Source organism: Mastigoproctus giganteus, chromosome 9 (genome assembly GCF_048544385.1).
Source record: "Mastigoproctus giganteus isolate SK-2022 chromosome 9, ASM4854438v1, whole genome shotgun sequence".
Classification (NCBI taxonomy): Eukaryota; Metazoa; Arthropoda; class Arachnida; order Uropygi; family Thelyphonidae; genus Mastigoproctus; species Mastigoproctus giganteus.
The window spans coordinates 58,401,366-58,421,814 of record NC_143583.1 but is presented as its reverse complement, the minus strand read 5'-3'; the positions used below and the strand labels follow the sequence as shown (position 1 = coordinate 58,421,814).

General features: G+C 37.6%; 1 protein-coding gene across 4 annotated transcripts in view; it reads right to left on the bottom strand.

Moving 5' to 3' along the window:
- Positions 1–772: 772 nt before the first annotated feature.
- The window catches only part of LOC150080269 (uncharacterized), a 604,576-nt gene continuing 584,899 nt past the window's right edge, over positions 773–20,449 (bottom strand). For all 4 annotated transcript variants that reach the window (XM_090381639.1, XM_090381640.1, XM_090381641.1 and 1 more), the window contains 2 exons: positions 5,429–5,581; positions 773–1,497 (listed from right to left, as the gene is read on the bottom strand). In XM_090381639.1, the coding sequence (XP_090237765.1) occupies positions 1,373–1,497; positions 5,429–5,581 (278 nt within the window). In that variant the 3' untranslated portion in view covers positions 773–1,372. The remainder of the gene's footprint in view (positions 1,498–5,428; positions 5,582–20,449) is intronic.

Genomic DNA, 20,449 nt, shown 5'->3' with positions numbered 1-20,449 from the left:
CAGTTGCGAGTGCTGCACAAACACGGGAGAAATTCTTACTTACGTAGCATTCTGCTGAACGCAACGCTTACGTAAGTCGGGGAGTTCCTGTATATTCTTCTGTACAGTGGTAGCCAAAAGGTAGCCCTTTTGCTACCACTGTACAGGGTAGGTACCTAGAGTATTACCCTATTATAATATTTTCCTTGCCAATAAATTGATATTTATTATAAAAAATACATACATTAGGCATGTGAAAACAATTTGAAGATCATAGAGAAGCAAGAGAATAATTAAATTTCTAGCACTGTGATTGACTAAACTGTGCTTTGTGATCAGCAAGTTGATTGTGACTGACCATTTTCCCGCACATTGCTGCATATTGTGTCATATATCGTAAATATAATTTATTTATTTATAAAGATGGTTTTTTTTTTTTTTTTGCATACAACAATAGCTATTTTGGATCAAAGATGTTAAAATTGACTAATTCAACCACAGAAGTTCAGTGTAATTTAAAAAACTATGAAGAAAAATGCTGGAAACTTAATAACTTGAACAATTTTTGAGGATAAATTTATTTCATACTTTATTTATCTACAATATTTTGATTTACTTAAAAACACGATCTCAAACTCTTTTTGTACAACTCTAGATACAACAAGACTCATCCATGTTTGCATTTTTTCAACAAGTTCAATATCAATTATAAAAATAAATGCATCAATATAATATATATATATATATATATATATAAATATCCCAAAAAATCTAATTACATGTGACATGTTTAAAATGTGAATGATGGCTTCATGCATGATATGTATTCAATATTAATGCATGTATGACTGTTAGAGTTCACTTTGATTACTGTAATTAATGTAGTTAATTTTACCTTCAGTCTTAAGTAGAAACTTTAAAACTGCTGCACAGCTGAAAAATAAAAAGCTGCATACTGAGTGATTCCTAACAAAATTAATAATTTCTGGTAAAATTCCTGATAAAATGAATGTCTTCAAGAACTCAATACAATATTAATAATAATAAAATAAAAGTACAAAATTGTGTATTTTCAAATAAAAAATATAGAAATTTTGTAGAAATCTTTTGGCTAAACCTTGATGTTGAAACCTATCTACACTATGCAAAAGACTGGGAAGAAACTTGAGTTTGTGTTCTGTTTCTTTGACTAAGTGGAAGGTTAACTGCATAATCCAGGTTCTCCTATAGGAAGTATAAACACACACATACAAGTTATGTCAATTTTAACCTATGTGAGGATTTCCAGGATTCATGCATTTGCACATTTACAAATAAACACAAACACAGGGCATTTTACCATTGCGCTCCACAGAAGAGGATGCTGTTACCAGAAACACTAATGACTTTACCTTCATGGTTTATGTTTGTGAACTTTAATTGTTCCATCCATCCTATGGTAGTGGGGTTTCATATCTGTTGATGGTCGATTGTATTGCAAATGGTCATAAACATCATCAACCATGTACGGAAGAACTTCTGCAAATAATAAAAATAAAAAGAAATGGTGCATTTCACAATTCTTTAGACAGCAAAGTGCAGTTTATTAATTTTAACTGCATATATCAGATAGCTGCACATAATCAATTAAATCGTATCACTTCTCAGAATACAAATTATGAAATTGAGCCAAAAAAAAAAAAAAAAAAGCGGAGTAGCTCAATTTGTGACATATATATTGACAATCGATAGATAATATAATTAAATTACAAACTTCATATCTGGGACTCACTTGGTATTGGCAAAGATAGCAGATAATAGGTATACTTTAATTCAGTAAAAGCACAACTATGTGGGACCTATCCATCTGGAAAGCTCAAGCAATTGGCATTTTCGAAAAATAACATATTATAAATAAAATGACAGCTGCACCACATACCTGCACAGCAACTGAGAGACTGCAAATCAAGTAACTAAACATTACAAAAATGAATTCAATACAAAGAGTAATGTTTAACAAAATTTATATTAAAAAATTAACTTCGAAAATTGTTTTTTAGAAAGTTGGAAACATAAGTATTGTTTACAATACATCCAAGTGACAAGCAGAGTCACTAAAGTAGCCACCAAAGATCAAGTATCAATTTCTTCAGCAAGTATATTTATATCATCAAATTCATAGCCAAACCAAGTTTATGGCATTCAACTTTGCATTCACTGCCGTAACTATGAACTTTAGCTTCATATTAAGAATTTCAGGATTCCATCAGCACTAAGCTTACTCACTCCATTCAAAGCTTTAAACACCTCACTCAGATCTCCTTGCAGGTACCATCTTCAGACAGACACTGCAATTTGCAAAACTGAAGCCTTTCCTGGTAAGAATAACCTTCTGTTTCCCCTCATTGATCTCATTTCCTTTCTCTGCACCCATTCCAACAGATCCACATCCTACATAAAATGGGTATCTAAACCTGTAGGCAATACTCAATACAAGCAATGGGTCCCCAGTAGCCATGTTAGCAAGAGCACAAGGCTGTACTGAGTGGAGTGTGCAGGGTTTGAGACCAGCTGTCGGTAGTCGCGGATTTCCTCCCCAGTATCTTGTTAGTCAGTCTCAAGGCCGGGTATTATTAGCAAGTCAAATCCAAGGATCCTGACTAGAAATGCATTCGAAATAAATACATACAAGCAATGCTACTTTGTATAAGCAATGGTTAGGTGTGGCCTAACCATTGTTATACAACTGGCAAAATTCCAGTATATCAGTGACAAAATCCCATGGGCTATCTCGGCAGCCTGTTTCACTGCTCAAAGAACTTCATATCTGACTGCACAATTACCCCCAAGGTCTTTTTCAGAATGGGCCAAGAGCTTGATCCTTCCACAAGGTGTGATACATAGTTGCATATTTGCCAGAGACTGAAAGAGCAGAACATTCAAAATGAACTCTTGGAAACAGTATGTCAAAATCAGGTAGATCATCATGAATGATGAACAAAGCATGTAAGTGGTTAAAAATGAATAGTGTGAGGAAATCAAAAAGGCACAGCAGAAGTGCTAAACTTCTAAAATTGAATGTTAACTTCTAAAATGACTGTCACTCACAAGGAATTGTATAATAATCAGTTCTTAGAAAGAATGTGTTAAGAACTGTGATAAGTATACCTAATATACAGCCTTTGATTTCAACTTTACATGCACATGTGTTGTTGTATGCAATGTGTTATATTTTAGACTCCACAAAAGGGTTTGATTATTGTACATAAAAGATAGCCGTACAAATGAGAGCAAATTAGGGCAAGTTATTCTTTGGGTCAAGCAATGGTTGAGTGGGAGAAAACAGTATCTATCAAGGAACATTGCTCTTCTTGAACTAATGTTATTAGCAGGGTTCAGTGCTGGGCCCATTGCTGTTCTCAATATTTATTAATGATATTAATGAAGCCACATTAGGCTAATAATAATGTCTAAGTTTTCAGATGATGTGAAGATTGGTAGATTGGTTAATGACAGTAATCAGGGTACTATTCAACCAGATCTAAAAAAAATCATCTGAGAAATGGCAGCTGAAGTTTAGCACTGACAAATGCAAGATACCTGCACACGGGAAGCAGTAATCCCAGATTAAAGTACCAACTGTGTGGTACTACACCGAGGGTAGTGGAAAATGAAAAAGACTTGAGGTAATTGTGTAGTCAGATATGAACAGATCTGCTAGGACAGCTCACGGTGTTTTGTCAATGACATACAGTTGTTTTTGCGCCAATAAAACCAAAATCAAACTCAAACTCAATGACATACAGAAATTTTGTTAGCAGGGGTAAGGAGATGAATATTCCACTGTATGGAATATTCATACAGTGGAACAGTGGAATATTACTCCTTATAATGTCAGGCCAGACCTTGAGTATACAGGTTTGCCTCATTTTAGGAGAGATGTAAATCAGCAGAGAAGGGCAACAAGATTGCTGAAGGGAATGAAAGGGTGGTCTTACCAAGAAAGGCTTCAGTTCTACAAATTGCAGTGTCTGGAGACTAGGCATCTTCAAGGTGATCTGATTTTGAATAGACTGAGGTTTTGAACAGACTGAGCAAGCTCAATGCTGATGGCATTCTTCCTCTTGCTCATTACACACGAGGGGACATAAATTAAAATTGAGGAAGACTAGTTGCAGGATAGATATGCAGAGGATAGCTTTTAGCTTGTGGTTGGTTGGTTGATTGTTGGAACAAATTTTCATTTGTTGTTGTGGAAGTGGGTAGTTTAAGAAAGAATTAGACAAATTACTGGAGTGATATTGAAATGAAAGGGATGAGTGATATTGAAAGTGTTTTTTTTTTTTTTTTGCTGATGTGGCATAAGTTTCCTTTCTTGTATTGTTTGCCACTGCTAATACTAATTTGTTATTGTTATTAACAAAGACCATCAGCATCTTAGGCCATACTGCTTCAGTCAGTTATGTCAGCAGAATGGGGTAGGGTGTGTGGTGTGTACACGTGCATGCATGCCCATTTTTATGCTGTGCAGACTGAAAAATCTGGAATAACTCATGTGGAAAAAACTTCTCGCTCCACGTATCAGCTAACCATAGCCTTAAATGAAGAGGACTTTTAAGAATTTCTCCTCTCCAATGGAATTTGAAATCAGAATTCTCCAAAAGAGTGACACAGAGTGAAACAACTATATTTTGTGCAGGACTTCAAATAAAGATATTTTTTCATCAGAATCAAATAAAGATCTTTTTCCATTTCACATCTGAGAAAAATTGTGCATATTCAAACAAACTGTCAAAGCTGGTTCACTAGCACTCAGTATTCAGAGTAGGTAAATATTTAACAAGAAAAGATTTGTAATAATTCACACATTCCAATAAATGCACTATAATTTTTACAGATACAATCAGTTCTGCTTTAACGTGCATTTTAGCAATGCTATTTGTTCCAACGCAAATGATATATTAGGGAAAAATGCAAGTAACACCAGGTGAATGCAAAACCCGGCACCAAGCTGAACGTAGCGACCTGCGCAGCAATACATACAAGTTTATGAAGCTTAAAAAATGTCAAAAATGATTCCTTATCTTTTTTACTGTTTTAAATTTTACAATCCAAAAAAACAAAAAAAAAAAAAAACATGCCAGTGCTATATTTGCTGTAATATTTATTTATTTATTAGAAATTTAAGATGGTTAAACCTGTGTTAGCAATTTTATTGGGTTTATAACTTTTTTTTTAGTGTTTTACTTACCACACTGAACATTTTTTTTAAATTGCTTTGCCTTATCCCTATTTTTCCCATAAGCCTTGTTATTTTTAATGTGCGAAATACCATAACGTGGAGATTTTTAGGAACACATGCATCGTGTTATAGCAGAACTGACTGTATTATATGTTTTTATTCACCAAACAATTAAAGAATATATAATGGTTGTCACTGGAAAAGCTAATGAAGCATTAATATACGTACTTTCATTATTTCTGTCTTTCACTTCATCATAAAATGGTTCCTTTTTGGAATGATTTGGCTTCAAGTCATCAATACTATGGTATATATTTGGATTATAGTCTAAACTAGCCTTACACTTTTCAGAATTTTCTTCAGTTAAGCCTCCACAGGCACCTAAAATTGAACAAATTGTAAGTAGGTTAGAGAAATAAAATTTAGCCATTTGCATTATCAGGTACTGAAACAGCAATGTAATCGTTCAGCTATTAATCAGCAAGAAACACTTTATTTACTCATGAAGCTTTTTACTAAATAACTCTAACATTTATATCTAATTAATGATGTAAATTGTAGTCAGATATTTTTTACAACAGCTAATAAAGACAAACATGTATAAATATAAAATAAACTTAAGTCGAATGTCTAATTTTCTTAGAGTATCTGAATAATGCCAATTATCATTTATGTATCATAGGGATATGTAAAAGAATGGTTTGTTATAGAGGTTTCATGAAGACTAATTACGAGGTTTTTCCAGTATAAAAATAACAAAAGGAAACAAATTTTACAGTACAGTATATGTTACAGTTTTGGGGGAACTGAATCAATATGGAAATGAATACCTGATTTTTCATAACTGTTAGAAAATAATCATCACTTATTACTGAATGTATATGAAACAGAGGAGTAGAGGGGATGATTTATAAATCTAACTCATCTATCATGAGACCCTGTTAATATAAGGTTCATCCATAATAGTAGTAGTAATGGCAAATGATGAAAAAAAAGCAAGTTTATACAGAATCAGCAAAAAAAAAAAAAACCCTACACAGTTCACCCAATCGTACTCTCCAAGAATTTGTCTAGTTCTTTCTTGAATTTATTCAACCCATTCACTTGCACAACAACAGATGGAAGCCTCTTCCAACAATCAATCACCTGTTGGCTGAAGGCAATCATCCTTCCTCAACTTGAATTTATGCCCCCTCATGTGTGTAGTCTCAGCAAGTGGAAGAATGCCACTAACGTTCAGCTTACTCAATTCATTCAAAGCTTTAAACACCACAATCAGATCTCTCCACAGGTGTCTAGTTGCGAGACACTGCAATTTGCAGAATTGAAGCCTTTCTAGGTAAGAGCACCTTTTTGTTCCCTTCACCAGTCTGGTTGCCCTTCTCTTTTTTCACCGTCAAATTTTTTACGACTTTTTTACCATCTCTTTACAACAAGCTGGCAATTAACAAAGTTTTGGCTATTGTGTGTGGCTTTTTGGGCTTTGTGATAAGTTTGGCTACTTTATAGCTAGCTTCTTGTACTTTTTCCGAAACACGTACTGACAAAGTCATGAACTTTTCCTGTTTTTTGTTTTGTAACAACAACTGTCGAAAATAATTGATATCTTTGCATGCCAGAGAAGAATGTTTTGTTGAGAACTGTCTTTTCAGTTTACTGGGAACCATGGAAGCATTGCTCAGTTTTTCTCTGCACATGACACACTCTGGGATTGGGCATGTTTTATCACCACACCAGAAAAAAACAAAATACAAATAATTATCACTATACTGTCTGCACACTAATTTTTGTTTCTTTTTTTTGGGCTTGTCACTTTCAGGACTTAAACTCATGGATGGAATACTCCTAAGAGGAACTTGTCCAATATTAAAAAAATAAAATAGTAAAATCAACAATGTTATGGCTTGCGATCACAGTTTTCTGATTATTTCAGAGCACAGCTGTGAGGAAACTTAAAGTGATAGACGTGGGACCAATACTCTTTGAACAGAGGGAGGTGCACATCTATCACTTTAAAATACAATCTTATAACAAAGGGTGGGTGCATCGGCACAGGAACAAGGTAATAAAGTTGAAGTAGCAGGGATAAATAACAAAACAAGAAAATAAAATAATAAAAGATGGGGGATGTTTTGATAATCCTTACACTTTTAAGGAACAGCATGTACATATCTAACTTACTTGTGGTTTGGTCACGCACACTAGCAAGGCTTTTGGGGATTTAATGGATCACTGTTTTCTACAGCAGCATGTTCGGGAGGCAACTAGACGGAGTAACACTCTTGATCTGATTATCAGGAGTGATTCTTCATGGATGTCAGATGAACTAATGAGACTCGTAGCAGAGAAGAAAAATGCATGGGATGCACATAAATTGTCAGGTGACACGAAAGCCTATGGTAGATACAAGCTAGTCTGTAGTCAAGTCACAAAGGAGGTTAGGCAAGCGAAGGCAGATTATGAAAAATCATTGGCAAAGGATGCAAAGAAAACCAGCAAAGACTTTTTTACTTAGACAAACTCTAAAAGATAGGGGATGAATCAGATTGGTTCACTTGATATCAATGGTTTGACTGTAGATGATCGTGCTCAGGTAGCTGATAAATTAAATGTTATTCAAGGAGGAGAGGGCCAGGTGTTTATCAAACTCTAACAGGGAGTTAAATTATTTTGTAATAACTGAGAGCAAAGTAGCAGGGAAATTGTTGAAGTTAAACACAACAATGGTACCTGTGGTGGATGGGATCTATCCAGTTATATTAAAGGAGGCAGCAAAGGAATTAAGCAAACCCTTAGCCATAATTAGGAAAGCAATCCTTGGACTTGGGGGAAGTCCCCACGGACTGGAGATGTGCAAATTTATCTCCAAATCATAAAGGTAGATCAAAGGTTGACACAAGTAATTACAGACCTGTTAGTTTGACTTCTCTTCTAGGGAAAATAATGGAGTCACTGGTTAAAGAAGCACTGCAGGATCATTTAGACAATACTGCAGCAATAATTCAGACACAGCATGGGTTTATCAAGGGGAAATCTTTCTGACCAATTTGATTGGATACAATGATGTGGTCACATAAGAACTGGATGCAAAAAATAATTTTGATATCATACAATTGGATTTCAGGAAAGCTTTTGATATGTTGCAAATTACAAAAATTACTGTACAAGAATGGAGCAGTATGGCATTAAGTGCAAGTTGTTAAAATGGATAAAAATGGTTGGTTGAATGGGAGGAGAGAGAGAGAGAGAGAGAGAGAGAGAGAGAGAGAGAGAGAGAGAGAGAGAGAGAGAGAGAGAGAGATGGTCAATGGGTATCGCTCTACATGGCCTAATGTTATTAGTGGTGTCCCTCAGGGTTCGGTGTTGGGCCCATCGTTGTTCTGTATATTTATCAATGATATTGATGAAAGTATATCAAGTTTAATGTCAAAGTTTGCAGATGATACAAAGGTTGGTAGGGTTGTTGATAACAGTAATGACAGTATGCTGCTCCAACATGATCTGGAAAAGTTGAGTAGATGCACTGAGAAGTGGCAAATGAAGTTTAACATTGACAAATGCAAAGTACTGCATATGGGTAGCAGTAACCCCAGAGAAATGTACCAACTACGTGGTGTTACACTCAGGGTAGTGGAGAATAAAAGAGACCTTGGAGTAATTGTGCAGTCAGTTATGAAGTTTTCTGATCAGTGCAAACAGGCTGCCAGGGTAGGTAATGGGGTGATTATCCTCTTGTACAAGGCAATGGTCAGGCCACACCTTGAGTACTGTGTACAGGCCTGGAAGCCTCATTTTAGGAAGAATGTACAGTTACTAAAACAAGTTCAGAGAAGGGTAACAAGACTGGCAAAGGGAACTCTTATTAAGAATACTAAAAAAAAAAAATAAAAAAAAAAGAGTACTCTTATTAAGAAAGGCTTAAGTTCTGCAAATTGTAGCTTCTGGAGATTAGGCATCTGCGAGGCAATCTGATTGCAGTGTATAATGCCTTGAATGGAAGGAGCAGGCTTAATGCTGAGGGATTCTTCCTCTTGCTCTTATTACAAACTTGAGGGGCACAGATTCTAACTGAGGAAAGACAGTTATCGACTAGATGTACAGAAGTTTGCCTTTAGCCAGCACCTTACTTCATTGCTGAAACAAACTTCCATCTGTTGTTGTGGAAGTTGATAGATTAAATAAATTCAAGGCAGAACTAGACAAACATTTGGAATGAATGGATCAGTGAAATGGGAAGTGTTTTTTTTTTGGCTAATGCTGTATAAGCTTGCTTTCTTGCATCATATGTTTCTACTAACGCAAATGATTAAGTGAGTGTTGGATACTCACGCGAAAAATAATTTACTGTCCCACATGTGTAACATTGTGTTTCAGTAAAAACGGAGTTACAAACATATATAAAAATTATAATTGGGAGTAAATAATATACAGTTAATTTCTTAAAATAGGTAAAAGTTCTCAGTTGTCAATTTCTAATCATAATATGTATAGTATTATTTATAGGTATACAACTTTGGTCCTTGAGGTTGTCACAGACATTCTCTCAGATATGCCTGTACTTGCTACCTTGTAGTCTAAAACACTGATGTAACTGATATTCGGGTGACATTCGAGTCAAGCGGTCCCAATTTTGGCAAAATATAGTTAATAACTAGGAGTATAGTTAATAAATTCGATGAGCTTGAAGTGCAAGTCAAGACATCAAAGGCATATTGTTGGGATTTATTATTATTATTAGCCACATGGTACAAGGAAGCCTGAGGCTTATGCTGCACCAGCCGAAAAAAATAAATTCCTGAGTAACCCGTGTGTGTGTGTGTGTGTGTGTGTGTGTGTGTGTGTGTGTGTGTGTGTGTGTGTGTGTGTGTGTGTGTGTGTGTGTGTGTGTGTGTGTGAGAGAGAGAGAGAAGTAGAAAGGCATCACCAAGAAAGAGAAGAATGATGATATCCAGCTCAGGACCCTGGGTGAAATATCAGAGACATGGTGTCACACAGACATAAGTAGTGCAGAACTGGAATTTGGGGAATACAATGTGTACAGAAAGGATAGACAAGACAAGACAGGAAAGGAGGAGGGGTTATGCCGTTAGTTAAGAAACACATAAAACCTAAGGAAGTGCATCCAATTGATGTTGGTGGACAATGCAATGTTGAATCTGTTTGGTGTGACATAAGCACTGGGAAAGGAAAAATGAGAGTAGGTGTGTTATAGGCCTAATGAATACGATGAGTATTGAGCAATTGTGCAGAGAAATAGAGTGCGCCAGTAAATTAGTGTCTTATAATGGGGGATTTTAATTTCCCACATATTAACTGGAATTTGTGGGTTGGTCACTCACACAGTAGCAAGGCTTTTGTGGATTTATTGGATGATTGTTTTCTACAGCAGCATGTTCGGGAGGCAACTAGAGGGAGTAAGACTCTTGATCTGATTATCAGTAGTAATTCTTCATGCATCAAGAATCTGCAGATAAAGGAACAACTAGGTGGCAGTGATCACAGTGTGCTGAAGTGGGATTTACTCAAAGAGGTAACTACCATGAGGGGTAAAGGGAAGGGTTTTTGCTTTCAAGAAGCTGACTACGGTGGTCTGAGACAGTATTTAAATTCTATACGGTGGAACCAACTGATTATGTTACCAACAGCAAATTCAAAATGGGAAGCAATCAAAGAATTAATCTTGGAAGCTACTAGGCTTTTCATACCAACAAAGAAATATTGTTCAAGATTTAGGCCTAAATGGATGTCAGACGAACTAATTAGACATGTGACAGAGAAGAAAAATGCATGGGATACATATTAGCATTAGCATTAGTAGAGGCATTTGATGCAAGAAAGCAAGCTTATGCAGCATCAGCCAAAAAAAAAAAAAAAAAAAAAAACCACTTCCACTTCACCCCTCTGTTCGTTCAAAATACCTGTCCAGCTGAGCCTTAAACTTATTTAGGCTATCAACCTCCATCACAAGGGATGGAAGTCTGTTCCACCAACCAACCACCCGCTGGCTAAAGGCAAATTTCCTCACGTCTATCCTACATCTGTCTTTCCTCAATTTGAATTTATGCCCTCTCAGGTGATTTTTCTGAGCTAGAGGAAGAATCCCATCAGCATTGAGCATGCTTAAACCATTCAAGGCTTTATACACCTATATCAGATCACCTCGCTGGTGCCTAGTCTCCAGACACTGTAATTTGCAAAACTTAAGCCTTTCTTCGTAAGAGCACCCCTTTGTTCCATTCACTAATCTTGTTGCCCTTCTCTGTACTCGTTCCAGCAGCTCTACATCCTTCTTGAAATGATGCCTCCAGACCTGTATACAGTACTCTAGGTGTGGCCTGACCATTGCCTTATACAATGGAATAATCACCTCCTTATCCCTGCTGGAAAAATTCCTGTATATCATTGACAATACTCCATGAGCTACTCTTGCAGCCCGTCTGCACTGCTCAGAGAACTTCATATCTGCCTGCACAACCACCCCCAAGTCCCTTTCATTCTCTACCACTGTCAGTGTAGTACCACAGAGTTGATAGGTTGCTCTGGGGTTGCTGTTTCCCATGTGTAGTACTTTACATTTGTCTATGTTAAACTTCATTTGCCACCTCTCAGCCCATCTGCTCAACCTTTCCAGATCCTGTTGCAGCAGCATAGTGTCAGTAGTGTCCTTGACAACCCTGCCAACCTTTGTATCATCTGCAAACTTGGACATTAAGCTTGATATACCATCATCAATATCATTTATAAATACAGAAAACAATAATGGACCCAACACTGAGCCCTGAGGGACTCCACTAATAACATTAGTCCACGATGAGCAGTGTCCATTGATTACCACTCTCTGTCTCCTCCCCCTCAACCACCCCTTTATCCATAGCAGCAATTTGCCTCCAATGTCACACTGCTCCAATTTGTGTAGCAGTCTTCCATGTGCAACAGTATCAAAAGCCTTTCTAAGATCCAAGTATATAATATCAAAGTTATTCCCTGCATCCAGTTCTTTTGTGACTGCATCATAATATCCAATCAAGTTGGTCAGGCAAGACTTCCCCTTAACAAAACCATGCTGTGTCTGAGCTATAACTGAAGTCTTGTCTAAATGATCCTGCAGTGCTTCTTTAACCAGTGCCTCCATTAATTTCCCTGGAACAGAGGTTAAGCTCACAGGTCTATAATTACTTGTGTCAGCCTTTAATCCTCCTTTGTGAATTGGGGACACATTTGCACATTTCCAGTCTATGGGTACCTCCCCTGAGTCCAAGGAAGCTCTCATAATTATGGCTAAGGGTTTGCTTACTTCCTTTGCTGCCTCCTTTAATATAACTGGATAGATCCCATCCACCCTGGGTGCCTTTCTTGTGTTTATCTTCTACAGTTTCATCTCCACTTTACTCTCAGTTATTTCAAGATTCTGTAGCTTACTGCTAGAGTTGAATACACCTCTGGCATTCCCCTTGCTGAATAACTCCTCATGTGTGAATGTCGATGCAAAATATTCATTTAATTTGTTAGCTACCTGAGCAGAATCATCAACAGTTGACCCATCAATATCAAGTGGACCAATCTGATTCATCCCCTTCCTTCTAGAGTTAACATAAGTAAAGAACTCTTTGCTGTTTTTCTTTGCATCCCTCGCCAAGGATTTCTCGTAATCTGCCTTTGCCTGCCTAACCTCCTTTGTAACTTGGTTGCATATCAACTTGTATCTATCATAGGCTTCTGTGTCATGTGTTAATTTGTAAGTATCCCATGCATTTTTCTTCTCTGCCATATGCCTCATTAGTTCATCTGACATCCATTTGGCCTAAACCTTGAACAATATTTCTTAGTTGGTATGTAAAGCCTAGTAGCTTCCAAGATAAGTTCTTTGAATGCTTCCCATTTTGAATTTGCTGTTGGTAACATCATCAGTTGGTCCCACTGTATAGAATTTAAATACTGTCTCAGTCCATCGTAGTCGCCTTTACGGAAGCAATAACCCTTCCCTTTACCCCTAATGGTAGTTACCTCTTTGAGTAAATCCAACTTCAGCACACTGTGATCACTGCCACCTAGTGGTTCGTTTATCTGCAGATTCTTAATGCATGAAGAATCACTGCTGATAATCAAATCAAGAGTATTACTCCCTCTAGTTGCCTCCCGAACATGCTGATGTAGAAAACAATCATCCAATAAATCCACAAAAGCCCTGCTAGTGTGTGAGTAACCAGCCCCCAAATTCCAGTCAATATCTGGGAAATTAAAATCTCCCATTATAAGACTCTCTGATTTACTGGCCCACTCTATTTCCCTGTACAGTTCCTTATTATACTCATCAGAGTCATTAGGCCTATAGCACACTCCTATTCTCAATTTTTATCTCCCAATGCTTACGTCACACCAAACTGACTCAACACTGCACTGTCCGGCGATATCGATTGGCTTCACTTCCTTGGGTTTTATGTGTTTCTTAACTAATAGCATAACCCCTCCCCCCTTCCTATCCTGTCTATCCTTTCTGTAGACTTTGTACTCCTCAAATTGCAGTTCTGCATCCCTTATATCTGTGTGAGACCACGTCTCTGATATCCTAACAATATCTGCCTTTGATGTTTTGAGCAATACCTCAAGTTCATCAAATTTATTAACTGTACTCCTAGCATTGGTGTACACGTACGTATACCTGCACCTGTTTCTATTCTTAGCTACCCTAACACAACCCATGTGTTTACTTGTACCGCAATGGCTCCCAGCAGTCTCTGAAATACCATGCATCTTGTTAACATGTGACACAGAAGCCTACGATAGATATAAGCTGGTCTGTAACCAAGTTACAAAGAAGGTTAGGCAGGCGAAGGCAGATTACGAGATATCTTTGGCAAAGGATGCAAAGAAAAACAGCAAAGAGTTCTTTACTTATGTAAACTCTAGAAGGAAGGGTATGAATCAGATTGGTCCACTTGATATCGATGGTTTGACTGTAGATGATCCTACTCAGGTAGCTAACAAACTAAATGAATATTTTGCATCGACATTCACACATGAGGAGTTATTCAGTGAGGGGAATGCCAGAGGTGTATTCAACTCTGGCGGTAAGCAAGATAATCTTGTAATAACTGAGAGTAAAGTGGAGGAGAAACTATTGAAGATAAACACAAGAAAGGCACCTGGGGTGGATGGAATCTATCCAGTTATATTAAAGGAAGTAAGCAAACCCTTAGCCATAATTATGAGAGCTTTCCTGGACTCAGGGGAGGTACCCATGGACTGGAGATGTGCAAATGTGACCCCAATCCACAAAGGAGGACTGGGGTCACATTTGCTAACTCACATTTGTTAGTTAAACTAACAGACCTGTTAGTTTAACTTCTGTTCCAGGGAAATTAATGGAGGCACTGGTTAAAGAAGCATTGCACGATCATCTAGACAAGACTTCAGTTATAGCTCGGACACAGCATGGGTTTTTTAAGGGGAAGTTTTGTCTGACTAATTTGATTGGATACTATGATGTAGTCACAAAGGAACTGGATGCAAAGAATAACTTTGATATCATATACTTGGACCTTAGAAAAGCCTTTGATCCTGTTGCACATGAAAGACTGCTGCACAAATTGGAGCAGTGTGGCACTGGAGGCAAATTGCTGCTATGGATAAAGGGATGGTTGAATGGGAGAAGACAGATAGTGGTAATTAATAGACACTGCTCTTCGTGGACTAATGTTATTAGTGGAGTCCCTCAGGGTTCAGTGTTCGTCTGTTGTTGTTTTCTGTATTTAAAAATGATACTGATGACGGTATATCAGGTTTAATGTCCAAATTTGCAGATGATACGAAGGTTGGCAGGGTTGTTATTGACACTAATGACAGTACACTGCAACAGGATCTAGAAAAGTTGAGCAGATGGGCTGAGGTGGCAAATGAAGTTTAACATTGACAAATGTAAAGTACTACATATGGGAAGCAGTAATCCCAGAGTAACGTGGTACCACACTGACAGTGGAAGAGAATGAAAAGGACCTGGGGGTAATTGTGCAGGCAGATATGAAGTTTACTAAGCAGTGCAGACGGCCTGCAAGAGTAGCTCATGGTGTCTTGTCAATGATATTCAGGAATTTTTCTAGTAGGGAAAAGGAGGTGATTATCCCCTTGTATAAGGCAATGGTCAGGCCACACCTTGAGTACTGTACAGGTCTAGAGGCCTCATTTTAGAAAGGATATACAGTTGCTTGAGTGAGTACTGAGAAGGGTAACAAGACTGGTGAGGGGAACAAAAGGGATACTCATATGAAGAAAGGCTTAAGTTCTGCAAATTGCAGTGACTGGAGACTAGGCACCCGCAAGGTGATCTGATTGAGGCCTTAATGGATTGAGCAGGCTCAATGCTGATGTGAGGGGAACAAAAGGGGTACTCATATGAAGAAAGGCTTAAGTTCTGCAAATTGCAGTGGCTGGAGACTAGGCACCTGCAAGGTGATCTGATTGAGGTGTATAAGGCCTTAATGGATTGAGTAGGCTCAATGCTGATGGGATTCTTCCTCTTGCTCAGAATAATCACCTGAGAGGGCATAAATTCAAATTCAATTGTGGAAATACAGTTGTAAGATAGATGTGTGGAAGTTTGCCTTTAGCCAGCGTGTGGTTGATTGCTGGAACAAACTGCCATCTGTCATTGTAGAAGTTGATAGCTTAAACACATTCAATGCAGAACTAGACAAACATTTGGAGTGAATGGATGGGTGAAATTAGATTTGTTTCTTTTTTTTTATACAAAGGGTACTAGGAAAGTTTTGCAATATGACGCAACAATGAATTACAGGAAGCTGCTTGTTGCTGCATGTTGAGACATGTTCATACGTGCATAGTAGCCGCCGCACCAAGTTGATGGGCTCAGTTATTCATTAGTAGTGAGAGTGTAAAGTGCTTGCGATGGCATCGTGGTCACGAAATGAGATAAGGACAGTTTTGCAGTATAATTTCGTGCGTGGTTTAACCATAGACCAGTGCTTAGAAGAAATGACTCTTGCACTAGATGATGATTGTCTACATCGTACAACGCCATTCAGGTGGTATAGAGAATTCCAAAGGGGAAATTTCACTCTGGAGGATTCTGAGAGGCCGGGAAGGTCACGAACGTCAGTTACGGAGGAAAACGTTACTGCTGTGAGGAAAATGCTTGACGAAAACAGGCGAGTGACCTACCAACAGATAGAGGATACTTTGGGCCTAAATGCACCAGCAATTCGTTCGATTCTGCAAGATCATTTGCACGTGAAGAAACTTTGTTCTCTTTGGGTGCCGCATCAATGACTGAAGAGCAGATGACACGACGTGTGACTTGGTGCCGGGAGATGTTAAAAAAGTTTGATAAGGGACAATCTCGGTATGTGAACAACATCGTGACAGGTGACGAGACTTGGCTGTACTATTATGATCTGCCGACCAAGGCTCAAAACAAAGTTTGGGTCTTTGATGATGACGACACATCCGTAATTGTCAGAAAATCCCGATCTGTAAAGACGAAAATGATAGCTGTATTTTTCAAATCGAGTGGAATTGTGGAACGTGTCGTTTTGGACACGCAGAAGACAGTCACAGCTAAGTGGTATACTGAACAATGCCTGCCTAAAGTCATTGGATCTATGAAGAACCTGCGGCCAAAGTCAAGAATGGACACCTGGTACCTCCATCACAATAATGCTGCAGCTCACCGCGCCAAAGCCTTCACCGAATATTTGACCAGGACAGGACTGAAACTTCTCGAGCACCCTCCCTACAGACCAGATCTTGCTCCCTGCGACTTTGCACTGTTCCCGCATGTGAAAATGAAGCTAAAAGGGAGGCGGTTTTCCAGTGATGAGGACCTTTTACGGGCTTGGGACAACGAGTGTGCTTTACTCCCTAGTGAAACTTGGCAGAACTGGTTTAAAGATTGGTTTCGGAGGATGGAGAGGTGTATTGAATGTAGAGGAAATTACTTTGAAAAAATTAAATAAACAAAGCTCTATTGCAAAACTTTCCTAGTACCCTTTGTATAAGCTTGCTTTTTTGCATCATGTGCATTTACTAATGGTAAATGGGGAGGGGTGTAGATGTTTAATATTCTGCTCCTCAATTTTGATCTTTCTGTGTGGAGGCAGGAACAATGCCAATCAGTAAACAAGCAATCAGAAAAGTAAAATATCAGCAGTGTGCTGCTTGCGGGTGGCAGTACAATGCCAGTTGTACTGCCACCCTCAGTAACATTGTGATTGGAAATAAAATTTATGAAAGTGAGTTCTTATAGCATAAAAATACTAGTTAAATCATATTGGAGAAATTTTATGCACCTAATTTGTGTAGTAATGTGTTAAATTACACTAAGGGTTAATATGCCTGGTTTTTGTCACTTTGTAGAAAATGGGTCATTTCTTTCATTTTTACAATTTATTTGAAGTGACTTTACAGGTCCTATAGTTTTGATATTTATGTCTAACATTTTATATTCTTTTAATCCTGGGAGAGGCAAGGGTAACCCATCTAGTTACCTAGCAGACATAGAAATGGAGTGGTTGGACAAAGAAGAAGAAAGGAGACTTTCTTCTCTGGGTTAGTTGCTTTACAGTTGGTATGTAGAATGGAAATAAATTTTCAAGCTTTGAAATCTGAAAAGAAACTAAAATATTAGTTGATTTGCTAAAGAAATCTGCTATAGTTGCTAACTGCTGAATTAAGTATTTAATAGCTACATGTAAGTTTACGTTTTGGTAATTGTAATTCCTATATTTATTACATGGCCTGGTAAATTAATAATTATTCCACATGGTAAAATGCAATTTCTTCAAGCCTTATTTAGGTTTATACCCTCTTGTTTCTTGTATATTATATTGTTTATGGCAGGCTATTTTATGATTTCATAATCCTCATTCAGTATTCCATCTTTCAGTTAAATTTACTGTTCCTCTTTCACAGGACTTTAGGGATATCCTATGTGTTTTTCTAGAAACTTATCACATCAGTAAAACATATAGCAAATAGTAATTAAAATAAATTTTAATTAATACATTTTTCTAATTATTATTATTAGAATTAGCATTATGATGCTGCCAATAATAATAATAAGCATCGTATTACTCTACCTAAAGTAGAGACATATGATGCAGGAAAGCAAGCATATATAGCATCAGCCAAAAGAAAAGGAAGAAAAAAAAGACAACAACAAAAAGAAATTACTTCACATTTCACCCATCCATTTGCTCCAATAGCAATAGCTTGTCCAGTTATGTCTTGAATTCATCTAAGCTATCAACTTCCACAATGACAGATAGAAGTTTGTTCCATCAATCAACTACCCACTGGCCAAAGGCATATGTCTGCACATCTGTTCTACAACTGTCTTTCCTCAATTTGAATTTATGTCCCCACAGGTTTATAATTTGAGCAAGAGGAAGAATCTCATTTGCACTGAGCATGCTCAAACCATTCAAGGCCTTATACACCTCACTCAGATCACCTCGCAGGTGACTAAGTCTTCAAAAGGTGCAATTTGCAGAACTTAAGCCTTTCTTCGTAAGAGCACTCATTTGTTCCCCTCACCAATATCGTGGCCCTTCTCTGTATTCGTTCTACAGCTCTACATCCTTTGTAAAGTGAGGCCACCTGACCTGTACGTGGTACTCAAGGTGTGTGTCCTGACCACTGCCTTATACAAAAGGATAATCACCTACTTATCCCTGCTGAAAAAATTCCTGTTGTTGTTTGTTTGATTAGTGGTGCAAGGACTACTAAGGCCATAATGCACCTATTACAATATTATTTGGTATAAGCTTGATAAATAGGTGGATTTAGATTAGATGATATTAGTTTATTGTTCTCAGAAAGGTAAAGTTATTATTTATATCTGGTCAGTGTCAATTTTCTGCAAATAAGTTTATTAGAGGAATATAGATGTGAAGAGAAAGCTATCTGTCATTCTTTCAAGTATAATGGGCAATCAAGGATAAGATGTTTTATATGAGTTGTTTTATATGATAAGATATGAGTTGAGTTTGGCAGTTGCTGCATAGTGGAGGATCATCCAATGTAAGCAGGTAATTGTGAGTTAGGTGGGTAGTATGCCCAAGCCACAAAGTACAATTTGTTCCTTCCTATTCCCTCTGAGGGCTTGATGGCCACTGCTTGTGATCGTTTTTAAGCTGGAACTATTTATTGGTGTTATTCTTCAACCAAATGGACAGCCATTTTTTCCTTCTGATACATTGTAAGACATGTTTGTAATCAGTGTAAGGGATCAGTGTGTCAGTGGATGTCTTATGTTATGAGACTCGCATTCTTGGCAGAAAAATCTTCTTTTCACTGCCTGTGATTCCAGAATGTCTGGGTATCCAACAGAAGATTATTTTTTTTGCCTGTTTGTATGAAGCTGCGCTAAATTTATTTAAATTTGTTGTAAATAGGGGTGACTTGAGGGAAGTTTACACTGAAGAGCAGATACGGCACTTAAGGAATTTGTATGGATTATGGTTTCAAGGTATGAAGACTGCTTTACATTTTTTAATGCCATCAGGATAGCATACGGTTCTGCAGTGTACATGCTATACTCCAAAGGAAGCTGATGAGATATTGTTAAATTTGGTAGTACTTGCAGCTGCACCAACTTTAGTGTCTGGAGCCTTTGGTGTAAATTTGAGTGTAACAAGAGAATTGAAAGGAGTGAGCTGTTTGGATTTGCTTAATATTTCAATTTTGAAGGGTATGCTTTCCCCATTGTTGGAAATGTTTATCAATATTTGCCAAGGGTATTTGCCGTGGCAGTGTAGTCATGCTTTCATCTGCAGTTATGTTATCCATATTTAGATCCAAAGATGTGTTTAAATTTTGTAACCTAATATTGCATGGTTTATTTTTATACAAATTATTCCATTTTGGTGTGAAAAGATATTGCCATATAGAATGATGTGGGGAAGAACTTCTGATCTTAGCCGCATAGCTTAAGTGCAGAGCATGTCGATGAAGGAATAGAGGTGGTTCACATACTTCTGTATGAAGACTCTGAATTGGTGATGCACAAAAAGCATCTAGGGCAATTCAGAGAGCAGTGATGTACAGGGTCAAGCCATTTTAATACACTCTGTCTGGCTGAGGCATATACAGGAGACACATAGTCTAGTCTCGATCTAATTAGTGTATGGTATAGGTGTAGCAGCATGTATTGATCTGCACCGCCAAGACAGAGCAGAAATTGTCCCAAGTAGATTCAGCTTCCTTAGACAGGTTGTACAGATATGCTTAACATGC